General features: G+C 51.7%; 1 protein-coding gene across 6 annotated transcripts in view; it reads right to left on the bottom strand.

The window, feature by feature from the left end:
• The window catches only part of CALN1 (calneuron 1), a 168516-nt gene that overhangs the window by 42123 nt on the left and 98859 nt on the right, over window positions 1-27534 (bottom strand). For all 6 annotated transcript variants that reach the window (XM_074557253.1, XM_074557254.1, XM_074557256.1 and 3 more), the window contains one exon: window positions 15064-15176. In XM_074557253.1, the coding sequence (XP_074413354.1) occupies window positions 15064-15176 (113 nt within the window). The remainder of the gene's footprint in view (window positions 1-15063; window positions 15177-27534) is intronic.

A 27534-nucleotide genomic window follows, 5' to 3' on the forward strand; every position in this document is an offset into this window, starting at 1 on the left:
ACAGAAATTGTCAACTCTTGTTGCAATTCAATTTCTGATATCATCCATATGTCTCCTGTGTCCCTGTGCTAGTGTTCAGGAACACAAAATCACAGAATGATTACATGCAGGTGCTTTTATTAAACAGCTCTGGGTGTCAGGGGTGCACAGACCCAAATCTGCCCTGACATGGTTTTGGGCTGAACATGTTTTATATCCTATCATTATATAACTTACATATTAATTATTAAACTTACATTGTTCTATTGTATACATTGATTTCATCCAAGCATGGATTTCTCATCCATGGATCCTCCTCAAACCCCTAACATAGTTTCTCATTATTCTTTAAACAATAATTATATCTAATTATATCTAACAGTTTATCATATACTGACTACACAGGTGCAGTTTCACATGATCTAGCAAACAAAAGGCCTGACATTTCCTAGGGCCTACCTTTAACATTTTCCCAGGGCCTACTAAGCCTAACTGTCTTTCTAACTCCCCGAATTTTCTATGATTTTGTGAAAAATGCATATTTTATGATTGGCTTTTCGCAAATATTAAAATGAATATTATATGTGTTATGTTAGAAATTATGCTGTATTAATACTCTTAAGTTGTGTGTTAAATATAGTTTTAGGTCATACCATAATATTAAAATAGAAACTATGCTACGTAAGGTACTTTTCTTAAAGAAAGGACTTGCACCGGATAGCAGCCACAGGACACCTGAATCTTTCAGAGAAAGAGAATTTATTGCTCCATTATCAGAAGAAATGAACTTCTTCCTGCCTTGCTCAGCCCTGAGACACCGTCAGGATTCAGAGGAAGAAGCTGACACTGCCCAGACAGAATCCTGTGTTTGAATGGAATTTATGCATCATGGATGAGGTGTATGAATACGCAACAGGCTGTTGCTTTTAAGGGTTAATCCTCTGTCAATGTGGGTCCTTTTTGGGGTTATTTTACCCAGAAAAGGTACCCAAACTGTCCCTAACTCTTTGTTTTTATTGTCTTATATTGCCCTAATTGAAATTGTCCAAAATTTTTATTACTCTAATTATATTACTATTGTCATAACCATTTTATTACTATTAAACTTTTAAAATTTAAAAAAAAACAAGTGATCAGCGTTTCTCATAATTTTAAAATATTTTACTATCACCTGGAGGAGGACAGAACACTTCCAGGATGTTTCCTCCTGCAAATTCCAGGCCTTGTTTTCTATAAATCCGATTATTCTTGCCTTGTTTTCCCCGTGTGCTGTGAGATGGGGCAGCAGCTTCATGCCTGAGCAGGGGCACTGTGTCAGGGCTGATCGCTAAAGTCAGCACTGATTACCCAACACCCGGAAAGGAGCTGGGCTGGAAGTGGAGAGAGGATTAGAATCATTCCTGGTGCATTTTAATGGCCTTTAATCAGCCACTCCATGCTGATTACCAAACGTTTCCTCTGAGTGTGCCTGGCTGGGGTGGATTGGGGTTTAACTGCCCTAATTTAATTCCTGCTCAGCAATCAGCGCTCAGCTGGCTCCAGAGCCATGCAGGTGGGGAAAAGAGAGGATTCCTCAGAGCTGGGAGAGCCCCCAGCCCTGTGTCTGCTCCTTCTCCCATTGCTCCTTCCCTACCCCGGCCCTGGCAGAGCCCTGCTGGGCCCTGGCTGTGGGAAAGGAACAAAATTCCTCCCTGTGAGGGTGGGCAGGCCCTGGCACAGGGTGCCCAGAGCAGCTGGGGCTGCCCCTGGATCCCTGGCAGTGCCCAAGGCCAGGCTGGACAGGGCTGGGAGCAGCCTGGGACAGTGGGAGGAGGCCCTGCCATGGCAGGGGTGGCACTGGGTGGGCTCCAAGGTGCCTCCAACCCAACCCATTCTGGGATTCTGTGAATAATGAACACTCTCAGGGAGGGAGGGGTGGTGGGCAAAGCAGACCAGGTTGCCAGAGCAGTGCTCATCCTTCAGGACATGGATCAGGATAATCTTTAAGCCAGGGAGATACAGGGGAGGTTTGAAGGGAGAATAAATCACCACTGCCAGAGAAGAAAGGGATTCAGAAAGTTCTGAGTGAGCCCCAGGATCATGGATGGGTGGGGTGGGAAGGACCTCAAAACCCACCCAGTGCCACCCAGGGACCCCTCCCACTGTCCCAGGCTGCTCCCAGCCCTGCCCAGCCTGGCCTTGGGCACTGCCAGGGCTCCAGGGGCAGCCCCAGCTGTGCCAGGGCCTGCCCACCCTCACAGGGAACAATTCCTCATTCCCAATATCCCATCCAGCCCTGCCCCCTGGCAGTGGGAAGCCACAGTAGTGGGGTACTGCTATGGAAGTACCTTTACAATCCAGGTTTGCATGTGCCTGTCCCCAGCCTTGGGGACACTTGCCCCAGTTCAGTGCACTTCAGTGCCAGCCTGGCCACGTGTGACAACCCCACGGGCACTCAGGACAAACTGCTCTGAGCTACAGAAATGCAAAACCCCACATCAAACACCTCAAAGTCATTTTCCTTTGGCCCACTGCTCCATTTTCTGTTCCAAATGATACAAGAGAAACCCCATTTGATTTGTTTGCTGAGAAACAGGCCCAGATAAATGAGGGTGTTGTGTCACTGCTGAGTGAAACACATTTTCAAACACACTGATGAAAACCAGGCACATATTCAGGAAAAACAGGGCAGGAATTCTGAGTGTAACAGCAATTTCCAAGCCTTTGATCAAAGGCTTGGAAATTGCCCACTTGGGTAAAAACAGAGGACAACTTGAAGGGAATTGGATTCACAAAAATGTGTTGGTTATTCCCAATCATCAGTGTAAATATTCTCTGATATTCACCTACCCAAAATGAAACCCCAAATTCAGCATAGGAGGAAGGAGCACAGCACACACAGAGCAGGCTCAGCTCGTCCCTTCATTCCCAAGATCCTCATCTTGGGAGATTTATGCTGGCATTTCCCTGCCTATGCCAGGCCCAGCATGAATCAAGATGTGAACCAAAACACAAACCTAAAATCTAAATCTGAATCTTTCCAACAAGCTGAGATCACACCTAAAGGCTTGGCTCAGAGTACCAGGACACCCCCCTTGCCCTGCCAAAGAGGGTTGGGAGCAGTTTAGGAGAATTTTAGGCCATGTCCAGCACTGACCCGATGAGGTTTGTCCCCAGATCAGGTTTAAACTCAGATCAAGTGCTTAAACTGAGCCCCTGTATTCTATGGGAAGTCGAAGAAAGCTTAGATGGGGCTGAAGGTCACAAGGGCTCAGCTGGCTCAGGGACAGCAGGACAGAGGGAAGGCTTCTCTCCACTCCCTCCATCCTCACAGGGCTTTGTTGTCCTTCTATGGAAGTTCACAAAACAGCAATCCTGGACAAGAGGGGTTATTTTCCACGCCTATCCTGAGCTGAACCAGCAGTTCCTGGGAGGTTTCATCCTCATTTCATTCTGTGATTATAATAAAATCTGCTTCTACCCTGAAAATGCCCTTGAAATTGAGAACTTTTGAATGGCAGTAGGAAAAAGAGGTGCAGGAACATCCACACAGGGGGTTTTGAGCATGAGTTCAGCAGAGCTTTCCTTCTGTGTTAAAAATGTGGCATTGCAAAATGCCAGGACAGGGCTGACACAGCAAAAGGAAGCCAACATTGGGAAATAGGCAAGTTTAACCTAAATCTGGATTCCCAGCATGGTTTTGGATGGGAGGGACCTTAAAGCCCATCCAGTACCATCCAGGGACACCTCCCACTGTCCCAGGCTGCTCCAAGCCCATCCAACCTGGCCTTGGGCACTGCCAGGGATCCAGGGGCAGCTGCTCTGGGCACCCTGTGCCAGGGCCTGCCCACCCTCACAGGGAACAATTCCTGCCCAATATCAAACCTAACCCTGACCTCTGGCACTTTAATCCTGGATAATGCATGTGAAAGCATGCACCCACACACCAGCTGGCCATAAAATAAATATTTACATTGCCTCAATTGTCTGTATACAAAGGACACAAGTGCCGGGAAGCTGAGGTTCAGGGATTTGTCCTCAGAGGGATGAGAGCCCCTGAAATCCCTGGAATGTGGCACTTGTACCCAGCCTGGCTCCCTTCCTGACAGCTCTGCTCCTTTTAAATGCCTCCTTTTGTTTTGTGACAGATGAGCAGTGCCATGGTTGATTCTCACAATTAAAAGACAATATTATCCAAATGTTAGGAGCAGTTTTATAGATTTATAGTTGTGTTTTACCCCCGCTTGTGCTGTTCTCAGGGGTGCCTGGGTTGGGGACACTTGGGAGGGTCACTCGTTCCTGTGGCAGCCCCTGAGCTCCAATCAAGGTGTCAGGCAGGGATCTCCAGCACTGGGCAGGGAAGGAGGAGTCCGTGGACAGAACTTTGGGGGAGCTAAAGGGTTAAAAGGTGAAACCTCCATGGTGTGGGTGAGCACATGGTGGGGAAAATCCTCTGCTCCAGGCACTGTAATATTTTCTCTACTCAGTCTTCTGTTGTATTTTTGAAAAGGTTTTAATAAACCTTTTAAATTTTTAGAAGTGAGGATCATTTCTCAGTTTCCTTTGTCTCTGTATTGCTCTGTCACTCCCCGAGTGTGAGGCCACTGGAGCTGCAGGGGCACAGGGGAGCAGTTGTGACAGGGCCATGTTTGATAATGATCCCCTGGGCAGGGGAACCCCGGGGGAACATCAGAACCAGCCCCCAGCAGGGGCAGGAGATGAAAAACATGCAGATCACTGTCAGGGATGATTCCCCCATCCCTTCCCCAGGGAAGGCAGCAGCTCCCACTCCCTGCTCAAACCCTTCATGAGCTCCACCTTGCTGGGTGATCCCAAGGGCTGGCTCTGCTCAGAGCAGGAAATTTGGACACTAAAATCCATCTCTGGAGGGAACTGCAGCCTTATTGTGGGCAGAGATCTTCCCCTTATGCCTGATCTACTTATTCACTCTCCAAAATGATAAAAATCAGTTCTGAACACTTCCCACAGAGCTCACACAAATATTGGATGCTTGCACAGCTCCCTCAGGTTACTCTGGGCCCCTGCTGTGGCTACATTCTTTTAACTGACTAAATGTATTGGATCACAGAATCATTTTTTCTAATGACCACTTGATAGAGTTGTGTACTCAACAGCAAAAATAACAAAACAAATATCTGTACAGCACATCAGCACTGCTGGCTCTGGAGGCTGCAGCCACCTCAGAGTGCAGATTTCTGTCTTTGTCAGCACAAAAATAACCCCAAACCTCCTCAGACAGAGAAATGATGGTGCAGAAAACACCCAGACAAAGGAACGGGTTCTGAGTGAAGTGGTAAATGTGTTTAAAGAAAAATCTTCAAGGAATTTCTCTTGAAGATCTGCATTGTTCCATTCACTTGGTAGAACTGCATTAGAGATCTGCTGGGAATTTTGCTGATAAATTCAGAGCCTGGGAAGGATCTGCCTGGCACTGGTGCAGTGATGTGAGATGGTCACAGCACCACGAACACCCTCAGTCCCTGCACATCACCCAAAAGCCCAGAAATTACTGACAAAAAAACGCAAACTGAAATAAAACCTCCAAACTGAAGCAGAATCCCACCGGCAGCACTGGTGGCACAAGTGCCTGGAGAAATCAGGGCAAGGTCCCAAAGGAAGGGGAGGGAGGGGGCCCAGCCCTGTCCCATCTCCTGCCAGCAGAGGGGCCTGGGGGACAGGGCAGGGTGGAGCTGAGCCTGCAGGACACCCAGGCCATCTCCACCTCCTCAGCAGGGATCATCTCCACCCTGGTGGCCACAGGAACATCCCCATCCTGGCAGTAGCTCAGGACAGCTGAGCTGGGTGACTCTGTGAGGGTCACCAATGGTGACACAGCTGTCCCACACAGGTTACAGCTGGATGGGATGGCAAGGCTGGGGGGTTCCTCCCTTCTCCATGGGCACTTCCAAACTGCTCCTGGTGCCTCTGCAGGGGCAGAAGCCCAGCCCCAGGTGGCCCTGGCAGGAGCTGTGCTCAGGAGACACCAGAGAGCATCACAAACCCCCAGGGCTCACTCAGGGCCTGGAACCTCCAGGGGGTTCTCTCAGAATCCCAGAAGGGTTTGGGGTGGAAGGGACCTTCAAAGCCATCCCATTCCACCCCCAACACCTCCCACTGTCCCAGGCTGCTCCAAGCCCTGTCCAGCCTGGCCTTGGGCACTGCCAGGGATCCAGGGGCAGCCACAGCTGCTCTGGGCACCCTGTGCCAGGGCTTTGGTGCGAGGTTCCAGGTGCACCTGAAATCTGGGATACACACTGGGAAATGGGAGTTACCTGCTGGGCTGCAGGGATTCCCTGCAGGCCTTTCCTCCCCTCACCCCCAGCACTGGGATCTTTGCAGCTTCTTCATTTACATTTTTCCAAAGGTCTTTCTTCTTTCTTTTAGATATTTTTTTCCAAGCAGGTAATTTAGTTTTTTTAGATTTTTCTTTCACAGAAAAGGTCATTTTCTTCCTAACACATTTCTTTGTTGCAAATGCCTCGAGGTTTCTGCTTGTTTATGAACGATGCAGTGTCTATTTTCTTGCTTTTCCTTCTTTTTCAAGCCTTAGTTCAGTTTCCCTGATGTTTTTACTCCACTGAATGCCAGAGCTTGGAGGCAGGGCAATGCGTAGATTCTTATTTCACAGTGGGGATTTTTTATAAAAAAAGAAGAAATAAACAGGCCAACTGTTTTAAGTTGCCAATCTCAGATCTCCATGAAAATCAAACTTTCCTTTGAGTCAATTAAGATTTCTGTCAACAAAATTTCTGCAGTGCAGTGAGAGGTAATTTTGTTACAGAAATGGGAAGAATCCAGGGAAGCCAAAGGCAAAATGATGCAGGACTGGAGCTGCTGCAATAGATGGATGGCTGGATGAGGGATGGATGGATGGATGGATGGATGGATGGATGGATGGATGGATGGATGATCCTGAGAACTGGATTGGGATTTAAGGCTGGGTGGAGCCTCCTCTCTGGCAGAAACTCCTTTCTGACACTGGGAGTGAGGGGATTTGGGATTTGCCCTGAAAGTCCCCTGCCTGAAACTCATCACTTCTGCTCCACCACCCAAAGAGGCTTTTCAAAATAAAAAATTATTCCAATTCGAAGAAAACCAGCCCTGAAGGTGGATCCTGGTCCTCAGGGCTGCTGGAGATTCTGATTCCCTCAGAAAAAAGCCAGGAAGCCTCTCCCAGCCCCATGATGCTGGGAGATCAGGTAATGCTCCCACACTTTCACCTTTCCTACAGGCTGCTCCTGACACTTCCAAGCGAATCCCTGAGAAATCCACAGCACAATTCCTATGTCACACACCAGGCAAGAGAAAAAAAAAATCTCTCAAAAAAAGCCCTGGGGCTGCAGACTGAGTTTATAAATAAACTGGCACAGAAAGAAGAACCTCTGGACCATGAGAGCTGCTGGAGGAAGTGTCCCTGAGTGCTGCAGAGGGTGCACAGAGCCCCGTCACACCTTCCAGGGCAGCCAGATCCTGAACCCAGCAGGCAGGAACCCTTTGGATACCAACTGCCTGCTTGAAACAGGCTCTGAAGCAAAGCTGCAGAGCATTTCTGAGGGCCAAATGTGCTGCTTGAAGCTCAAAACCACAGCTGGGCAAGGAAATCCTGCTTTTCTCCTGCTTTGCTCCTTCCAAAACCTTGCCATCTCCAGCTGTAAACTCTGGCCTGGAGGTTTGGGAGGGTGGATTTTGTTGCAGGGAAAATGTGGTGGTGGAAAGGAGGTCCCTTCACAGGCAGGTGAACATGAGGCCTGCCAGAATTGCTGTGGTGGATTCATCCAGGGCTCCAGGGGCATGACAGGGACACTGTGCCACCACGGGCCAGGGCACGAAGCCCTGCAGTGCTCACATCTGCCCCAGCTGTACCAGCACATCTGGACACAGACCTTGGCACAGGGAGCAGTGTCTGGAGATGGATTCATCCCTGCACGGGCTCAGCTCTCCCTGTGCTGCCACAAATCCACGGAGAGCAGCAGGGCCAAAATGTCCTGGCAGCAAAGGGAGGCTCAGTGGGGCAGCAGAACCGCTCCCCTTCCACTGATAACCACACCACAGGGCTGGAACTTACACCAAAAAGGCCTTGAAAGCCTTGCTGGCACCCACAAGGTGACACTTTTGTGTCAAGCTCCACCTGAGCCACTTCCCTCCACATTTTTTGTACCAAAGGCAGTAAAAATGGCACTTCTGAAGCACAATTTATCCCTTCCTGAGGCTGATGCCCAAAGCAGATCCCTTGAATTGTACCCTGGAAGTGTCTGTTTCCCTCTGATAGCTCCAAGGGACACTCTGAGAGTGCCCCAGGTTATCTGGGATGAGCTCATGGACACTCTGTGAGTGTCCCAGGATATTTGGGATGAGGTAAAGGACACTAAGCAGTGTCCAGGTTTTTTGGGATGAACTTCATGCCAGCCACCTGCAACCTCCCCATGGAAAATCTCACCTTTTACATATGGATATGAGGAAACTACGACCTAAACTGCAGGAGAAGCTGTCACAGGAGATCTACTTCCTGAAATTAGGATATGATCAGGATGCTTGAGGTCAGGGGCACTGGTGAACACAATGACCAAGCTGGGTGCCCAAGAAAGGTTTCTGCCTTGGCTCCCAGTTCACTTTGCAGTGCTTTTGCAGGATAATCAGTGCCAAGGTTTCCAACCTGTCCTTTACTTTTCCAGCTGGGAAAACCCAAGAAATGGTGGATATTTTAAATGTACAGAAATTTTTCCATGGAAATCATTTGAAGATATCTCAGGTTCAACAACCAAAAAGTGCTGCCCAGAATGAGGGAAGCACTCATTTGGTGGAAGAGGATTTGGGGAGCTGTTCCTGGTGCCATGGACCAGCCGCAGTTCTCCATCTTTGTCGCCACCCATACAATTTCCACCCAGACTTTCAGCTGCATTTCCTGATTTAAACCCCAGAGCAGCCACCCAGAGGGAGAGCACAGGATTTGTGCATCATGGAGATGTGGAATGGATTGGCTTGGAGGGATCTTAAAGCTCATCTCATTACCCCCTGCCATGGCAGGGACACCTCCCACTGTCCCAGGCTGCTCCCAGCCCTGTCCAGCCTGGCCTTGGGCACTGCCAGGGATCCAGGGGCAGCCCCAGCTGCTCTGGGCACCCTGTGCCAGGACCTCAGCACCCTCTGAATAAAGAATTCCTTCCCAATCTCTCACCTGTCTTCCTCCCCAGCAGTCGATTTGAGAAGGTTCTTTTAAAAGCTGACACAGCAGCTCCTGAAATCCAGGAATCGAGGTTTTTGCAGCAGAGCAGCTCAGCACCAGCAAAAAAAATTCTGCTGCAAGATGTAAAATGTCCCATCCTGTGGTTTTACAACATCCTGCACCTGCCCTGAGGGGCTGCACTGCCTCAGGAGGAGGAGGAGGAGGAGAGGGAGGAAGGGCTGACCCCAGAGAGGCATCTGGAGCTGTTCCCACATCAAATTGGACGCAGACACAAAGGATTCCTCTGCAGCAAGGCTCATTTGCTATCATCAGATTAACTCCTCTGCAGGGACAGCAGGAGGAACTCACACACGGGAAGCAACTGCAGCAGGTTTATCTCTGAAACTCCATAAAGGAAAATCCTTCTCCAGGAAAAACTGTCTTCAGAGACAGCCCCAACACAGCCCCTCACCCTGTTCCCTCATTCCCTGTTCCCTCCCTCCCTCTCCCTCACTCCCTTCTCCCTCATTCCTGCTCCCTCACCTCCTCTCCCTCCCCCTCCCTCCCTGCCCTGTCCTGTGCCACGGCCATTCCCTCACATTTTCCCCTTCATTTCACTCTATTAAGGCACTCATTGATTGACCAGATCAGGAGAGCCCTCATGGGTCCCCTGGGACTCTCCTGCATTCCCAGCTGCACGGGCAGAGCAGGAAACCTGAAACCTCGGGGCTGGGATCGGAGGGGAACCTCCGCGTCCCATCCTAGCCGTGTCTCTCTGCTGTCCCGTGTCCCATCCCAGCCGTGTCTCTCTGCTGTCCCGTGTCCCCAGCCAGCGCCGATCCCCCATCCTCTCGCTGAATTCCCTCTCCAGCCAGCCCCAAATGCACCCTCACAGCTGGATGTGGGCCCTGCTCCGTTTTCCAGGGATCAAAGTGTCCTTTGGGGCCTGTGCTGGGGGTGCAGCTCAGAGTCAGGAGTTCCAGCTGCCCCTGGCCTGCCCCTGCTGTCCCTCCCTGTTCCTGCCTGTCCATGGCCTGTCCCTGCCTGTCTCTGCTGTCCCTGCACATCCCAGCCTGTCCCTGGCTCATCCCTGCTGTCCCTGGCCTGTCCTGGCCCGGCCCTGCTGTCCCTGCCTGTCTCTGCACATCCCTGCTGTCCCTGGCCTGTCCATGCTGTCCCTGCACATCCCTGGCCTGTCCCTGCTCTCCCTGCTGTCCCTGGCCTGTCCCTGCTGAACCTGTCTGTCCCTGCCTGTCCTTGGCCTGTCCCTGGCCTGTCTCTTGCCTGTCCCTGGCCTGTCCCTGATGTCCCTGGCCCATCCCTGCTGTCCCTGCCTGTCTCTGCACATCCCTGCCTGTCCCTGGCCTGTCCCTGATGGCCCTGGCGCATCCCTGCTCTCCCTGCTGTCCCTGGCCTGTCCCTGCTGAACCTGTCTGTCCCTGCCTGTCCTTGGCCTGTCCCTGCCTGTCCTTGGCCTGTCCCTGGCCTGTCTCTTGCCTGTCCCTGCTGTCCCTGGCCCATCCCTGCAGTCCCTGCTGTCCCTGCACATCCCTCCCTCCTTGCACAGGAGTGCTGTTGGATTTTTGGTCATTCCTCCTCACCCACCAAGGATCACAAACCCCAGGATATCCCTCTCCCAAGCAAAAGTCTGTGAGAGCCTGGAGAAAGGAAAAGGTTCCCCCAAACCCAGAGAGCACAAACAGCTGCTGCGCCATTCCCTGTGCAGAACTGGTGGAATATGAAATTCAGGGAACTCTCAGAACTTTGGGCCTGTAATCCAAAGTTTAGGAGTAAACACAGAATTTGATCTGAGACCTTGAAAAGGCTTCCAAACTTAGGTGCTGGAAGCGAGAATGTGGATTTGTAGTTTAAAGCAAAGACACATTAAGCTAAGTAGAGGAAAGTTTAGAGTTTTAGAGTTTAAGATATAGAACAAAATAAAAGTAGCTACAGAGGTAAAGAAGGAGTTTAGCATGCAGCACTGTAGGTTTGTGTGTCATAACATGATTGGCTAAGAAAGTTTACACTGTAGCATGAGTCCATAAAATGAAATATTTAAGGATTGGGTCAAAAACATAAATATCCTTGTTGGCAGTGTTTTATTGGTCAATAACTCCTTAAAAAGTTCTGCAACTAAGGGTCTTGTGACCTTGTGAACCATGCAGTGAAGATGTGAGCTGAACTCACCCTTCCTGCCCATGTAGAAGTTAAGAAAATAAACCTCATCATCAAAAACAGCTCAGAGGTCCTGTCTCAATTTCCTTCCAAAATTGCCCACAAGTAAATTATCACATAGGACCTGCCTTCCAAAACCTGCAGGGACATCCCAGCAGTGAGAAATGAGAGCTCTGGGCAGCATCTCCCTGTTGGAATTCTGCTGCTCTTGCTCCTGCAAAGAAGCTTTGTTTATCCCCAAATGCCCAGGCTGCTCCTGATGGCATGCACAGGCACCGTGGCTGAGGGGATGATCCAGCCCTGTCCCCTCACACCAGACAAAGCCCCAGATGTCCTCCTGGAATTCCCTGCAGCCTCTCCTGTCCCCCGATGCCACCCCCAGATAACCTGCCTGAAATTCCCTGAAGCCCCCCTATCCTCTCACACCACACAAAGCCCCAGATAACCAGCCTGAAATTCTCTGCAGCCTCCCCTGTCCCCTCACACCACACAAAGGCCCAGATATCCTGCCTGAAATTCCCTGCAGCCTACGTGTGCACACAGCAAAGGGAAAAAGGGGGAAATCAATCAGGCAGCACTTTGGCTCTCAGCTGGTCAGGTACAAAGTGTACTCGATAATTTGGCTTTTCCAAATCACCTCATCAGAGCTGTGGGCACAGAATTTCCCCTGCCCCCGATGCAGATGTGGCCCTGTTGTTCAACAATGCCACTTGTCCTGACCTCCCAAAGCATTTCAACCACCCCAGAAAGGTTCCTTCCATTCAAAACCTCTCATCCAGGGCTGTTATTCCCTCTGGGCCCCAAGGCCAGGAGCTCCTCCACATTCCATCCCCAAGGAAGTGTTTAACCCTGGAGCCTGGAGGTCTTTGCCCTTAGAAATGAGCTTGGCAAAGACATCCCAGCATGGGGAGAGCTGGAGGGCAGCTGCTGGGATGGGGAGGGAAGGCACTTTTGGGATGCCCACATGGTTCCTCTCTCCCTTGGGAATGATTGAAGAAGCTTTGGGTGAGGTTTCATGGTGGCACTGCCCAGCCAGGTGTCCCTTTTGTCCCATCCTTGCCTCCCATCTCTGGGCACGGGCACAGCCTTGTGGGCACCACTCCCTCCTTAAAATCCTTCCTTGGGAATGGCTGCAGGGCTGAAGGGCTCTGTCAGCAACCCGGGCTCAGCCCCTGCCACTCACTCCAGAAAATGTGGAAAAACATCAGGGGAAATGGGGAACACAGCCAAGCCCTGGTTCCCACAAAGGCTTGGCTCCCCATCAGGAGTCCCACTGGAGATGCTGCAGAGGCAGAAATGCTCAGGGATGAGGTGACTGATGGCCCTGCAGAGGGATTGGGTAAAGCCAGGGAGCAATGGGCAAAGAGAACCTGTTCCCTGAATGACACTTCCATGATTTTTTTCTTTGGGAAAAAGCTGCAGAGACATTGTACTCTACCCCCCAGAGGAAAAGCAACCAGAGATCTTCAAGGGCTCAGAAATCCAGGGAAGTGCTGAGTAAAGAGGTGGCAAAGCCCATAACTGCTGTTCTCCAAGGCCATGGAGCACTGGTGAAACACAGTCAGAGCTTTGCTGCCTGAAGGAGCCCCTGGGGCTGTCCCTGCCCACCCAGGGCTCCCCCCTGGAGCCTCTGCTCCCTTTTCCCTGTCCCATCACAGCCAGGGAGGCACCAGAGCCATGTCCCTGTGGAAGCTGATCCCAGGAACCCACTGCCCTAAATCCAGGCACAATCCAGTCTCCCAGCCTCATTCCAGGCATTTGCAGGGGTGGGAGTGTCACTAAAAGCAGTGGGTTAAACTGTGAGCGGAATTCTCAGCAAGGCTCCAGAATTCTCTGCTCCCCATCCAAGAGCTCAGCTCACAAACCTGATTTTCCCACCAGGATTTTTGCTTCTTGAGCAGCTCCTGAGGAACTGGAATTCAGGAAGGTGCCAGTGGCTCCATGGGATGGGATGGGGCTCCCTCCCAGCCTGGGATGAGGCTCACAAGGAGCAATGGAGGCACTAAAACATTCCTGGCACCCAGTCCTACTCCTCCTGGTGCCATTTACTCCCCCCAGATGCATCACAAACCATGGGGGCTTCACCAGCACCAAACTCCTGCTTTGACAACCAAATCCTGGAATCCAGAGCAGGATTTTCAGGGTTATTCCTGGCCCGTGCCAGAAGGCCAGGAACAAGTTTTTAAAAGCCTTTTAAAATACTCTTCCAAAGCTCCACCCAATTCAGTCTGGACAGGGCTGGAGGGTTGTAAAAGAAGGCAGAAAATCTCATTTCCAGCTTTGGCTCTTTTGCTTCATTAAACTTGAGAACAGCCAAAGTTTCTCAGCAGGCCAGGGTTGTGGGATGGTCAGTGAAAGGAGCTGGAATCCCACAGGAAGCCACACATTTGAACCATTGGCAGCAAACGTGCAGCTCTGTGTTTTGGAGGATTTTTCATCCTGCCATAACAGCCTGGACTGCTTTTCCTGGAAGCTCCAGCTCTGTTTAAAGTCTCACTCAAGGGCAGGCCAAAAGCAGCTCCCAGTGCTGGATGTGTCTCCTTCCAGTGCCTGGGACCAGCAGGACCAAACCACTCCAGGCCAGCACCTGGGGCAAAACTTTCTCTGGCAGAATACAGAGTGCTCATCCCTAAATTCAGAAATCCCAGTGGGACCTGACCTGGCCAGCACATTCCCTCTTGTTCCAGATTGCAATGCAAGATGTTTTCCATTACCATCTGTATGGCAGGTTACCTTTGTCAAGTGGGCAGTTTGCCTTATCTCTCTCTCTGAGTGACCACAATCACTGCTCCCTCAGGAGGGGGCATCTGCTGCTAACAGCTATTGAATGTCACTGCATGGCTGATAAGAACTACAGCATCCCATTGGGAGATGTGAGCCCAGAGGGAGGAGCCAAGCATTCCTACCCAGATATAATCCAGAGGTTTTGAGACACCAGCACAGCTTCTCCACTGGATTTCCCAGAGGAACAGCAGCTGCCTCTTCTCCCACTGGATCTTCAGAGGAAGAATCCATCCTTCTCTACAGGATCCCTGCTCCAGCAGAACCACCCCTGACACTGCAGGAGGGCTGAGCCACAATTCCAATGGGACTGCCAGCAACACCCTGACCCACAGGGTGTCAGGTTGGGTTCTGACTCTGGCAGTGTTGTTCTAGTGTACTGCATTGTTTATTTTGTCCTTTTAATTTTTTCCTTTTCCTTATTAAAGAACTGTTATTTCCTGCTCCCATATTTTTTGCCTGAGAGCTCCTTAATTTAAAATTTATAGCAATTGGGAGGGGTGGGGAAGGGTTTAACATTCTCCATTTCAGGGGAGGCTCCTGCCTTCCTTAGCAGACTCCTGTCTTTCCAAACCAAGACACCTCTGTGTGGAACAACCCCTGCCACAGCCAAGGGACACTGGACAGGGACACACTTCTGGGAGTAGCTGGGTGGCTTCAAGGTTCCCAACTCAAAAGATTGCTGGAGAAAAATGCTTTTCCTTCCAGAAGTAAATCCCAGAGTCCCAAAGGTGCTGCACGAGTCTTGGGGTGCTGCTGTGTCCAGCTGCATCCATCCACAGGAACACAGGGCTTGGCTGGACACAATTCTCTCCCCCAACATGGGATGTTCTCCCACAGCCCCCAGCATGATGGACCTCAACACCCTTTCCACAGTCATTTCCACTCAGTAAAACTTCCAGTGCTCCTCAACAAATCCACTCTGGAAGCTGCTAAGAGCAGAAATTCAGGCAATACTGACTTACCTGCCAGAATATGCTGTCTATTGTGTTCCCCAGGAAGCCATCCCTGCCCTCTGACGACACCAGCTTAGGTCCCAGAATGGTCATAAATTCATCAAAATCCACCTGGCCATCCCCTGGAATGAGAGGAAAAGATCAGAGACTCAGAAATCAGAGAGAAGGTTGGGTTGAAGGGAGTTTTAGAGGCCATATAGTCCGACACGCTGATGTGAATAGGGACACTTTCCACTATCCCAGGGTACTCCAAGGGCCTCCAGCCTGCCCTTGGGCACTGCCAGGGATTCAGGGCCACTGCTGCTCTGGAAATCTGTGCCAGGGCCTCACCACCCTCATTATTATAAATTAATTACACCTTCAAGCCCAACATGCCCTGCTGGACCTGCTGCGCATCAGGATCCCCCACACCTTGGGAAACCTCCACAGCAGCTTCCTGGTGCCCACAGACCCAAATCCTTTGCTGTGCCAGGGAATGGCCCCTGTTATGTCCCAGGTGGCCCCAAGGATAGAATCAGGCCGTGCACTGAGGGGAACAAGTCATTCCCCAGTGCCAGAGAGTCCAGAGGCAGCTCCCAAAAAGCCATTTTGGCAGGGGGACAGGAGCCAGCAGCACAGCCAGGGCTCTCCCTCTCAGGTTGTGCAAATGATTTACAGGGCCAGCCCCAGGCTCCAGAGCAAGGGAGGGCAGGCAGAGCAGGGCCCAGGCCACTGCAGATCCAGAGCAGGGGCCAGGCCATTGCAGATCCAGCAGGCAGATCCAGCAGGGGCCAGGCCATTGCAGATCCAGCAGGTTTTTCAGCCCAGCTTGCCAGCAGCATCCGTGTGTGCCTGGCATGCAGAGCAGGCAGTGCAGGCACAGCCTCAGTGCCACCAGCAGGGACAGGTGACAGGTCCTGCCACTAATGAGCCGAGCTGGTGCAGTGCTGAGTGTGGCTCCTTCTCTGAACAAGGCACGGGGCTGTTTGGAGGGAGTATTGTATCAAATGTCACTTTTCCCTCCACAAAATAAAGAGCTGTTTGGAGGGAGTATTGTATCAAATGTCACTTTTTCCTCCACAAAATAAAGGGATATTCATGCCTGCTGAAAGATCTTTAAAATCCCTGTCTGTCTGAGCAGTTCAATGCCCAGATCTCCTGAGAATGCTTAACCTAATCTTGTGGAAAATCTCCTTCATTGATCAGGCCACGGACATCTCCTCCTCCATGTTAATGAACTGATGGGCTGGGTAAATCAAACCTGCTCCCAGCACTGGTAGGATTTGTGGGGGGTGTGTTTTAGTCCCATTCAGCTGGAAGTGACCGCATCCAGCCCCCCCTGAAGCTGCTGCTGTTCAGTCCCCAGGTGTGAGAAGTGTCTCAGACCGTGAGGCTGCAGCACATCAATGCCAGGGCCATGACTGAAACACCGGCAGTGCCCATGGCAGCGCCGTGTGCCAGCCCTGCCACCACTGCTACCTGCGCTTCTTAACACACCTGTGCATCTGCACTTCTGATCAATCACATCTGTGCTTCTTATCATACCTGTGCTTCTTATCACACCTGTGCATCTGTGCTTCTTATCAATGACATCTGTGCTTCTTATCACACCTGTGCTTCTTATCAACCACATCTGCGCTTATCACACCTGCGGTTCTTATCAATCACATCTATGCTTTTTATCAATCACATCTGCACTTCTTATCAATCACATCTGTGCTTCTAATCGATCACATCTGCGCTTCTTATCAATCACATTTGTGCCTCGTATCACACTCCTGTGTGCCGATCTGAGCAGCCGTGCAGCTGATTGCGATTTCCCGTGCCCTTATCTTGGCACAAACGCCGTGGGAAAAACCACAGCCCGAGCCCAAAACCGGCACAGCCCGGGCACAAAATCAGCACAGCCCGGGCACAAAACCGGCACAGCCCGAGCCTAAAACCGGTACAAACTGAGCCCAAAACCGAGACAAACCGGCACAGCCCGAGCACTCCCTGGGCCGAATTGGGATCTCCGGGCTCCAGGAGATTTGGGATTTCTGGTGGGGGGAACATCCTGGGGTGAGGCTCTGCAAGGGATGCTGTAAAATGGGAGGGATCCTCTCATGGTCCCGCTGCTGAAGCCGCTCCCAGCTGCGGAGCTCTGCAGGACCGGGCTCATTTCTGGGTTGGCATATTGAGGTAAGGGGTGGGCAGCGCATCCCCTGGAGAGCCATTCTGTAAAACATTTCCGGGCAGGGGGAAACGCGTTCCCCCGGCGCCCCTCGGATGGATCGGTCCCGGCATGGTCCCTTCCCGGCCGGATCACTGGGGAAGGGAACAAGGTGACAGCGGCTCCCGGTGATTTCCACCGATGGCACCACAGCAGCGAATCCATGCGCTGGGATGCAAATCGGGATGCTTTGGGATGCTAATTTCTTTAAATTAGCCAGATTAGCAAGAAAACAATTTGCATTTTAAAGAGGTGCTGGTACCTGCCCCCGCATTCATTTGGCCTGTGCTCGTGTGACCCCGAGCACGGAGTTACTCGGTTCGGGTCTCTCCAATGTCAGACGCAGGACTCGGTCCCACACGTGATTCCAGAGAGAAGGACTGCTGGGCTCTGACTTTGTGCAAGAGTTCGGGCAGCCCCTCGCTCGTGACTTCCCTGTGCCTCTGCCAGGGATCATCACTAACTTCACAGGCTTTAATTGTCAGCTTAATGAGAGCATCTTCCACAGCCTCCAAAGAAAGATGCCATTGAAAAATGCATTATCCCCTTATTGACTGCTTTTTCAATTAAAACTCTTAACTAGCAAGGCAGCTACACCCTACTTTTGCCTGGTAGAAATATCCCTTTAACATTCATGTGAAGCTGCAGAAAACAAACCTTCCCTGCCATCAGCACCTCAGGAGACTGCAGCATCATTTCATCAACAGAGAGAAATCACGGGTTTGTCTGAAAATTCCTTTTGACAGCCACGAGAGAAATGTTATAAAAACCAACACCAAAACCTGCACGGGGCTGCTCTGCACAGCCCGGGCACCACCACAGCCTGGTTTTCAAATCCCATCCTGGGAGCACAGTGTGAAATTTGGGTTTGGCACAGGCAGGAGCTGCCCAGCTCGCCCTCCTGCTCCTCCCCATGGCCTCGCACCAGCGCTGGAATCAAATCCAACCCTCCCATCCCTGTGCTGCAGATGTGCTGCTCTCCCCAGGGTCCTTGGGATTCTGAGCCATGAGTGGATTATCCACAAATTAACTTAGAGTTGGTTTAAGGATGGGGAGAAAAAAGACTGGGTGGGAGCTCATGTGCTGCCTGTTCTCCCACAATCCCTGACCCCAGCAGGGCTCACAGGACCCCAGTCCCCCTGTGAGATGTGTGCTGGTCACATCCTCCCCTCCTCTGCCTCCAGGCTCCCACTGAGGCCTGAGCACAGCTCATCCCACAGGATGAGAACCCCTGGGAGGGCTGGAGGGGCACAGCAGGACAGCTGCAGCCAGGGAGAGCAGGATGTGCTCCCTGGTCCGGGCCAGCTCCCTCCTCTCCCTGCTCCCTGGCACAAACACAGATTTATAAACCCTGCTCGGGCTGAGCTCCCTGACTGAGGAAGGGAAATGATTCCATGGGACCGGGCAGCGATGGGTTAATGGCTGCACCTGGGGGTTTCAGAGCTCTGTTCCAGCTTAATGATTCCATGATTCCAAGGCACTCACACATTTCCAGAGCTTATTTACAAACTGGGAGGTCAGGGAAACCTAGGGGCACAGTGGGGTGGGGTCTGCTGGGACAGGGGAACCCTGGGAATGGGGGTGAGGGGTCTATTGGGACGTGGAAACCCTGGGAATGGGGGTGAGGGGTTCCTGGAAAAGGCAAACCCCTGGGAATGGTGGTGAGGGGTCTATTGGGATATGGAAACCCTGGGAATGGGGGTGAGGGGTCTATTGGGACATGGAAACCCTGGGAATGGGGGTGAGGGGTCTATTGGGACATGGAAACCCTGGGAATGGGGGTGAGGGGCTGCTGGAACAGGGCAGGCTGGCAGGTGGCAAAGGGGGTGAGCACAGAGGGGTTCCAGGCAGGTTCCACCCCATCCCTGAGGTCCTTGGGCCAAGGGATGGGTCACTGCCTGTGTGGGTGATCTCTGCAGAACACCTGAGCTGAGCTTAAGCTCTGGTTTAAAGCCACCTAAAGCACTCCTTGATTCCCTCCCAGCAGTGCCCTCACATTCTCCTCCCTGTAAAGCTCCGTGTTAATCCTGGCATTAATGTCACCGAGTCACCGGGGGCACCAGCGCTGAGGCTGAGCCTCATGACTCAAACAATGACTCAGAACCTCTCTGGCCCCCCCAGCAGAGCCAAATCAGATCAGCTCATCATGCCCAGGCCCTCAGCTGGGTGAGAAGAGCTCCAGGTGCCCACAGACCTTTGCTCCCTGCAGGATCCAGGGAAGTGTGACAATAACAAGGCATGGCACTGGTGAGCCTGGCTCATTGTCCCATTGTGGGAAGAGGATGCTGAAGGCCCCAAGCAACACCTCTGGGTTCTCTGGGAACCTTCCCAGTGCCACAGACCTCGTGTGGCCAGCAGGGACTTGCCAAAGCTCCCCCTCACTGCTCATCCATGGGGTGCAGAGAGAGCCTGGGGATAATTCCAGCGTGAGGAACCCCAGCATCAACATTTGCCATGTGTGAGCTCAGTCTGGCCACTCCCAGAGCTCCACAGAGCTCCAGCAGGGAATCCTGGGCTTCCATGGCACATCCAACACCCTTGCGCCCAGTGTGGAGATGGCAGGGCTGGTGCTGGATCATCTCTAAGGTCCCTTCCACCCCAAACCACTGGGGCTCTTTGATTCCAAGGGCACCCAGGATGATGGAGCAGCAGCAAAGAGCAGTGAGGAGCTGGGAATCCAGGGGATTTTCCAGACCTTGCAGCCCAGGGAGGTTTGCTTTGGACCTGAGTGACTCAAGGAAGGGATGTCTACACCTCTGCAAAATGTTCATTGGGCCTTCTAAATAAACCTGTGGGACCACAAAATCATGGAATCATTGAGATTGGAACTGACCTCCAGGATCACCAAGTCCAACCTTCCTCCAGGACTGCCAAGGCCACTACTGATGCCTGTCCCCAAGAGCCACATCCACACAGATTCTGAACATTTCCAGAGATGCCTGACCACCCTTCCAGTGAAGAAATGGAAGTGAACACATCCACACAGTTTTGGAACATTTCCAGGAATGTCTGACCATCCTTCCAGTAAAGAAATGTTCCCAAAACCCCCCTGAGCTGCCCTGGCCCAGCCTGAGGCCGTTCCCTCTGCTCCTGTCCCTGTTCCCTGGAGCACAGCCCGACCCCCCCGGCTGTCCCCTCCTGTCAGGAGCTGTGCAGAGGAGAGGGGACACAGGAAAAAGAAAATCATCAATGACTGAACACCTGGAGGGGACTGGGAAAGCACCACTGCCCTCCAGGGAGCAGAGTGGGGGTTGGACACCATCTCAGGGGAGATGAAAGAGCCTGCAGCCCTTTGGAAAGGGATTTACTCCCTAAGCCACTTCCCTTCAACACCAATTCTCCTTCAGGTTCTGATCCCACATCTCCAGCACTGAGAGGTTCCAGCTGCTCCTGCTGGTTCTGCACTGGTTTGTGAGAGCTGAGCACAGAGAATTCCCACCCTCTCCCTAAGCTGTGAGCTCAGACAAAGGATTTCATTTTCCCTCAGCCCTTCACTATGGGGAGCAGGGGAAGCTGGATCTGCTGGGATGGGCAGCAGGAACCAGAGCCAGAGCTGTGCAGTCACCTTGCCAGGGCACCAGCAGCCCCAAACAGCCCCAGGTGCACCCAAACCACCCCCTGAGCCCATCCCACCTTCTCCTGATCCCACAGGATCCACCCTCAGAAATCTGCCCAGGCTGGAAATGCCAGGCAGGGAGAGCAGGGCTCCAAATCCCCTCATCCCAGGGAGCAGCAGCAGCTCCTGGGAACTCCTGCCCGAGCTTTGAGGGAAAAAGGGAATGCTCAGAGGAGCAGGAGTGACCCCATCCCACCCCATTCCCATGGGATTGTCCCACCCTCAGCCCTCAGGAGAGACCCCCGACTCCGCAAACCTCTCCTGTCCCAGCTGCTCCTTTGGAGGATGGAATTAAATCTGGAGAAAGAGCTAGAGAGGAGAAGTGGAGAGGGAAAAGGTGGCTGGAAATGAGAGGGGGAAAAGGGAAATGAGAGGGGGAAAACATTTCTGGAAATGAGAGGGGGGAAATTAAATGGGAGGGGGGGAAAAGGGAAATGAGAGGAGGGAAAGATGCCTGGAAATGAGAGGGGGGAAAGGGAAATGAGAGGGGGAGAAGGGAAATTAGAAGGGGAAAAGGGAATGAGAGGGAGAAAACATTTCTGGAAATGAGAGAGGGTGAAAGGGAAGTGAGAGGGGGAAAAGGGAAATGAGAGAGGGGAAAGGGAAATGAGAGAGGAAAAAGGGAAATGAGAGGGATAAAGGAAAATGAGAGGGGGAAAACATTTCTGGACATGAGAGAGGGAGAAAGAGAAATGAGAGGGGGAAAGGGAAATGAGAGGGGGAAAACATTCCTGGAAAAGAGAGGGGGGGAAGGGAAATGAGAGGGGGGAGGGGAAGAAAATGAGAATGGGGAAAGATGCCTGGAAATGAGAGGGGGGAAAAGGGAAATGAGAGGAGGGATAATGAAAATGAGGGAGGGAGAAAGGAAATGAGAGGGGGGGGAAGGAAAATAAGAGGGTGAAAAGATGCCTGGAAATGAGAGGGGGGAAACGTTCCTGGAAATGAGAGAGGGGAAAGGAAAATGAGAGAGGGGGAGAAGGGAAATGAGAGGGGAAACATTCCTGAATTTCATCACCTCCACCCCCGGGCAGAACGGACTTCGCCCGGGTTTTCAGAGCCTTGTATATGGAATTGGCTGGATAATGCTCACTGATTGCTCCCTGAATGAGCCTTTCTCTGGCCATTCTCAGGATAATCAGGTCTCGGGAAGTTCCCCGCGTGGCCCCGGCCGGGGTGAGGATGAGGATGAGGATGTGCGCTGGGAGCTGATGAGCACCGCGCTGCTCCTGCCGAGCGTGACCTCCAGCGAGCAGCGAGGTGAGATATTTAAAGTTAATGAGCTGGGTTTGCAGCTCGGGGCCCCGAGCACACACAATGCTGTTTATTTTTATTCTTATTATTTTTATTTTTATTCTCCAGCAGCTCCCTGCGGTGCTGGCCGGCCCGGACTGGGTCATTGCCGTGCCCACCTCAGCCTGGCAGGGCTGGCACGGGCTGGGCAAGGCTGTGCCCTGGGGTGAGGCAGAGGAGGAGCAGGAACAGCTCCAGCCTCAGGAGATTCCCCAGACAAGGCTCTCGGTTTCAAGGACTGGGAGGTCAGAGCCTCCTCAGCAGCCTGACCCCTCGCCCAGCACGAGGCAGAGAATTTCTCCCTAATTACAGATCAGTCAGGGGAAGTCTGGCACAAAACTTTGGCCTTGGAAAAGAGTTTTAATTATAGACAGCTCCAGTGACTTCTGGGAGGAGAGGAACAGCTGCCCCCACTGCCAGGGAGGATGTGGGACTGTGGGAGTGAAGCCAGGAGAGCACAGAGCTCCTGCCAGGTCTGGGACACCTCTGGAGCCAGGCTGGAGAGGAGAAGCTCCAGGGAGAGCTCAGAGCCACTTCCAGAGCCTGAGGGGGCTCCAGAAGAGCTGGAGAGGGACTGGGGACAAGGGATGGAGGGACAGGACACAGGGAATGGCTCCCACTGCCAGAGGGCAGGGATAGATGGGATGTTGGGAATTAGGAATTGTTCTCTGTGAGGGTGGGCAGGCCCTGGCACAGGGTGCCCAGAGCAGCTGTGGCTGCCCCTGGATCCCTGGCAGTGCCCAAGGCCAGCCTGGACATTGGTAGCAGCCTGGGACAGTGGAAGATGTCCCTGCCATGGAATGAGAGGAGCTCTAGGATCCCTTCCCACCCAAACCATTCTGGGTTTCCATCAAAACATCACTGGATCTGAGGAAAGGATCAAACATCTCCACTGGAGCCCCTCTGTCCCTTAAGTCCCTCCACTCCTGCAGTTTTCAGAGCACTTGTGTGGATCTGGTTCCATGACAGCGCCACAGAAAAGCTCCATGGATTGTACAGACATATCCCTGCAGGAGGGGGTTCCATGGGCTGGGGGGCTCCAGCCCAGCCCAGAAGGGAGGAGCAGGGGGCTTTGTCCATCCCACCGAGCAGAGGAGCTGCAGAGCTCCTCACTCTGGCACCACTTGGCTCGTCCTGTAGGGGAGGAACAGCTCCCCAGGCCTGGTTTGACCCGTTAGAACGAAATCTGTGACCCTCCCTGTCAGGGACTGAGGGGACAGGGACCTGCTCCTGCACAAGCACTCAAACCAGGAGAGAAAGCCCAAGGCAAACAGGGCTGCAGTAAGGAATAAATGCCCAACAGACACCTGCCAGCTCCACAGCAGCCCCATGGAGCTGTAGGATGCCCAGGGACCAGCCCTGCCACCAGATGTCCCCAGGGAAGGGCTCTGCAGGGGCTGCTGAGTCCCCAGAGCCCCCAGCCCTCTCTGAAATCCCCTCTTGGGCACCCAAACCCCTTTGGCAGGTCTGTGCAGACTCAGGTCCATCCCCAGCTGTGAGCAGTGGTCCCTGTGTCCCATGGATCAGGAGCACTGGGACCACCCCAGAGTGCCCAGGATTCCATCAGCAGCTCTGCCCCTGCCCTGGGAGGGGCAGAGAGCTCTGGGTGCACCTGGGCAGCACCAGCAGCTCATCACTGTGGGTGCTCCCTGGGGCACACACACCCTGGGGAGCCACAATGAGCCCAGGGCACTGCATTTCAGCAGGAAATCAAATTCCACAGGGATGGAAACAAAGCACAGGGCATGAGGAGCATCCCAGCCCAAGCACGGGTGGGTTCCAGAGGGGGCTCTGCACTTCAGGCCTTCCTTTTGTGCTGGGCTGCACTTCAGCAAAGGCAGGGTGGGATATTACTGGCTATAATTTGATGTAATTCGGTGTAATTTGATGAACCTCTTGCTGCTCCTGAGCTGCAGATTTGACAGGCTGCAGCAGCAGCTGTAATTACTCCTCATTTCTGCAGTGAGAACACAGAATGGGATAAAATGTGATAATCCTCATTGTCCAAATGAGAGCAGACATGGAGAGAGTGGCCCCATAAATCCAGACACATCTCATCAAATCCATCCTGCTGCCCAGGATGTATTCCCAGCTCAGCAACACATTTTAAAGGACAGCCAGGCTGGAATGTGGCTGGATCGCTTCTCAAATTGAAAATCAGTTTGAGATCAAAAGACAAACCCCAAATCCATCGTAAGCCATTGCCCATGGATCCCTGGGAGTGCCCAAGGCCAGGCTGGATGGGGCTTGGAGCACTCTGGGGTAGTAGAAGGTGTCCCTGCCCATGACAAGGGATGGAGTGAGATGATTTTTAAGATTGTTTCCAACCCAAACCTGGGATTCTGGGATTCTCTGACTCCTATGAACTCTGATTCTAACCCAGAAATGGTTCCTGGTCCCCCTCCAGCAGCCTGGGCTCTTTTATACTGAAACACATTTTATATTGAGATATAAACTGAAATATTTTATCCAGCTCTTTTCATGCTGAAACAAAAGGAAACATCCACCACAGTAAAAAACCTCAGGAAAACCCAAGAAGAAAAGTGTGAGAGACAAAAGAAGCAAAGAAAATGTTTCCAGCTTGGGAATGTCACCATTGTCCCTCACAGGGCAGCTCAAACTGAGCTTGTGGACAGAAGCCAACATTGCATTGATCAAAGGTTGGACAGGATGATCTTGGAAGTCTTTTCCACCCTTAATGGTCTTGTGATCCTGGGATTTGTCCAACCTTAACAATCCTGTGATCTTGGATTTGTCCATGCCTAAGAACAAGGGATTGTCTTCTGTCTGCCCTGGGGAAAAGCTGACCAGTTCATTTTTGAAGGAGAGATTTGCTCTGTCTCCAGATGTCCCAGCCAATGTCCCTTGGCCATTCCCATCCCTGTCCCCAGCTCTGGTGTCCCTTCACTCCCCAGGAGCCAGGGCAGGCAAACAAAGCAAAGTCCCTGGGGAGCCATGGACAGCAGGACAATGGCTGGAGGGACACGGTGACACCACACAGCCATGGCACTGTCACTTCTTCTCTTTCCAAAGAGAATTTGGGACATTCTGGGATGTGTCACCTGCAGTGGCAGAACTGGAGAGGTGACATCCTGGGGAGCAATGAAGAACTGGGGGGAGAATCTCAGTTTGAAGTTCTGGAAGAGTCCTGGAATCCCTGAGGTTGGAAAAGACCTCCAAGGTCATCAGGTCCAGCCATGGCCACCAAACCACAGCACCAATGGGGCACTTTTGCCTGGGTTTGAACACCCAGGACAGCCTCAGGTTGTTCTGGAAACACCCAGGAAAAGTTTAGGTTGGATATTGGGGAAATGTCTCCATGGAAAGGCTGGTCAGGCACGGACACTGCCAGGGCAGGAGTAGACTCCCTGTCCCTGGAGGGGTTTAACAGCCCTGTGGAGGTGGCACTTGGGGACATGGGGCAGTGCTGGCCTTGGCAGTGCTGAGGTTGGTTGGACTCTATGACCTCAGAGATGTTTTCCAACCTCAATTATTCCATGACTCTCCAAGAATTTGACGTTGAGATTCCCCCATTTTCCATTGCTCCCAAGGATGTCACCATCCCAGAATGTCCCAGAGGTTCCAGGCAGGTCCCTGGTGAAACCAGCTCAACTTCTGCTTCATCAAAAGACTCCCCATTCTCATCCCAATAAATAATTTGACATCCAAGGGTGGATTTTCCCCCCCTCTTGTGGTAGCCTGGAGTTATTTTTCCAGCTGCTCCTCTAATTAGTGCACCAAGTGCTCATTTTATTCCTCAGATAAAAATCCCAACGAAACCATTTGTGACACTTAAGTCACACATTCATCTCTTTTATGGCAAATCCTGCTTAAAGAGGAGGAATCCCAGATAAGGCCACACATTCCATGTGCCATTTTCCAGTGTTTTTATCAGCATCACTGCCAATTGGAAGAATTTACAAATAATTCCTTTTTTCAGCACAGAAATGTGTAAAATATTTCCCTTTCCCTGTGCTGGCAGAACATTCCAGCTCATTCCCCAGCTTGCAGAGAGAATCACAGGCCCCTCTCACAGTTTGTGTCCATGAAATGCAGAATTATGTCTGAAAATTAAGGGAATCCATGGGATAAAGGTCAGATTTGGCCTCTGGGAGCATTCCCAGAAGAAAATATTGGCTCCCTACAAGGCACAGCCCCCAGAGGGGTGCCCAGGTCCACCAACAACCTCTGTGGGAACAGCCCCACACTTCCAAACAAAGCTTTGGGCTAAGGGGAATCTCAGAACCCCTAGCCCTCACCTCCCTTCCTAAAGAGAAACATTTTTGCCCACAAATCCCTTTTCTTCCTGTCCTGTTCTGACACTTCCCATCCCAGCAGTAACACAACCTCTCCTGGAGTTCACAGCAGGAGGGTTCTGAGGATTTCGTGGAATTTCTCTGGAGACTTTGAAATATTCCAAGGAGATTCCCATTTTTCTCCATAACTGAGGGGGTTTTATGCCAGTTAGGGATCCAGGGGATCCCCAGCCCTGCTGCTCTCCTGCCTCCAGGGAGGAGTGGCAGGAATGGGATATTCCCAGGAAATCAGGGCATGCAGAGGGAGGTGAGGGCAGAGCCACTCTCTGCACTCCTGGCAGTGCCAGGTTGGTGGCTGGTGGCACATCCCTCTGCTGGCCTGTCCCCTCTGCAGGAAGGCTGGTGGTGTTCCCTGTGCAGGGAGGTGCTGGCAGCCCTCAGCATCAGAGGTGACACCTGTGAAGGGCTCCTGGCCCAAATCCCAGCTGTGCCAGGGCTGGTTTTGCTCAAGCTCCAGCAGTGTTCTCTCCCTAACCCCATTTTTCCTCCAAAAGTGATGAATTATGGAGCATCCATTCCTTCCTGCTCCCATGGGAGCTCTGAGAGCATCACTGAGCAGCTGCACAGTGGCCCTGGAGGCAGCTCTCCCTGTGCCATTCCCTGTGTCTGTCCCTGTGCCACTCTGTGCCATTCCCTGTCACAGACATCTTTTATGAAAAATCTTTAAAGATTTTTCCTCCTGAGAAGCTGAGAAGCCTCAGGAACAAAATGTAAACAATGATTATCTGCTGCTGTGGAATGCAACAGGTGCATCTGTGATTGGTCTCATGGGGTTGTTTCTAATTAATGGCCAATCACAGCTGGCTTGGACGGAGAGTCTGAGCCACAAGCCTTTATCATTCCTTCTTTTTCTATTCTTAGCTACCCTTCTGATGAAATCCTTTCTTCTATTCATATAATATAATATAATATAATATAATATAATATAATATAATATAATATAATATAATATAATATAATATAATATAATATAATATAATATAATATAATATAATATAATATAATATAATATAATATAATATAATATAATATAATATAATATAATATAATATAATATAATATAATAT

This window comes from Zonotrichia albicollis, chromosome 22, assembly GCF_047830755.1.
Source record: "Zonotrichia albicollis isolate bZonAlb1 chromosome 22, bZonAlb1.hap1, whole genome shotgun sequence".
Classification (NCBI taxonomy): domain Eukaryota; kingdom Metazoa; phylum Chordata; class Aves; order Passeriformes; family Passerellidae; genus Zonotrichia; species Zonotrichia albicollis.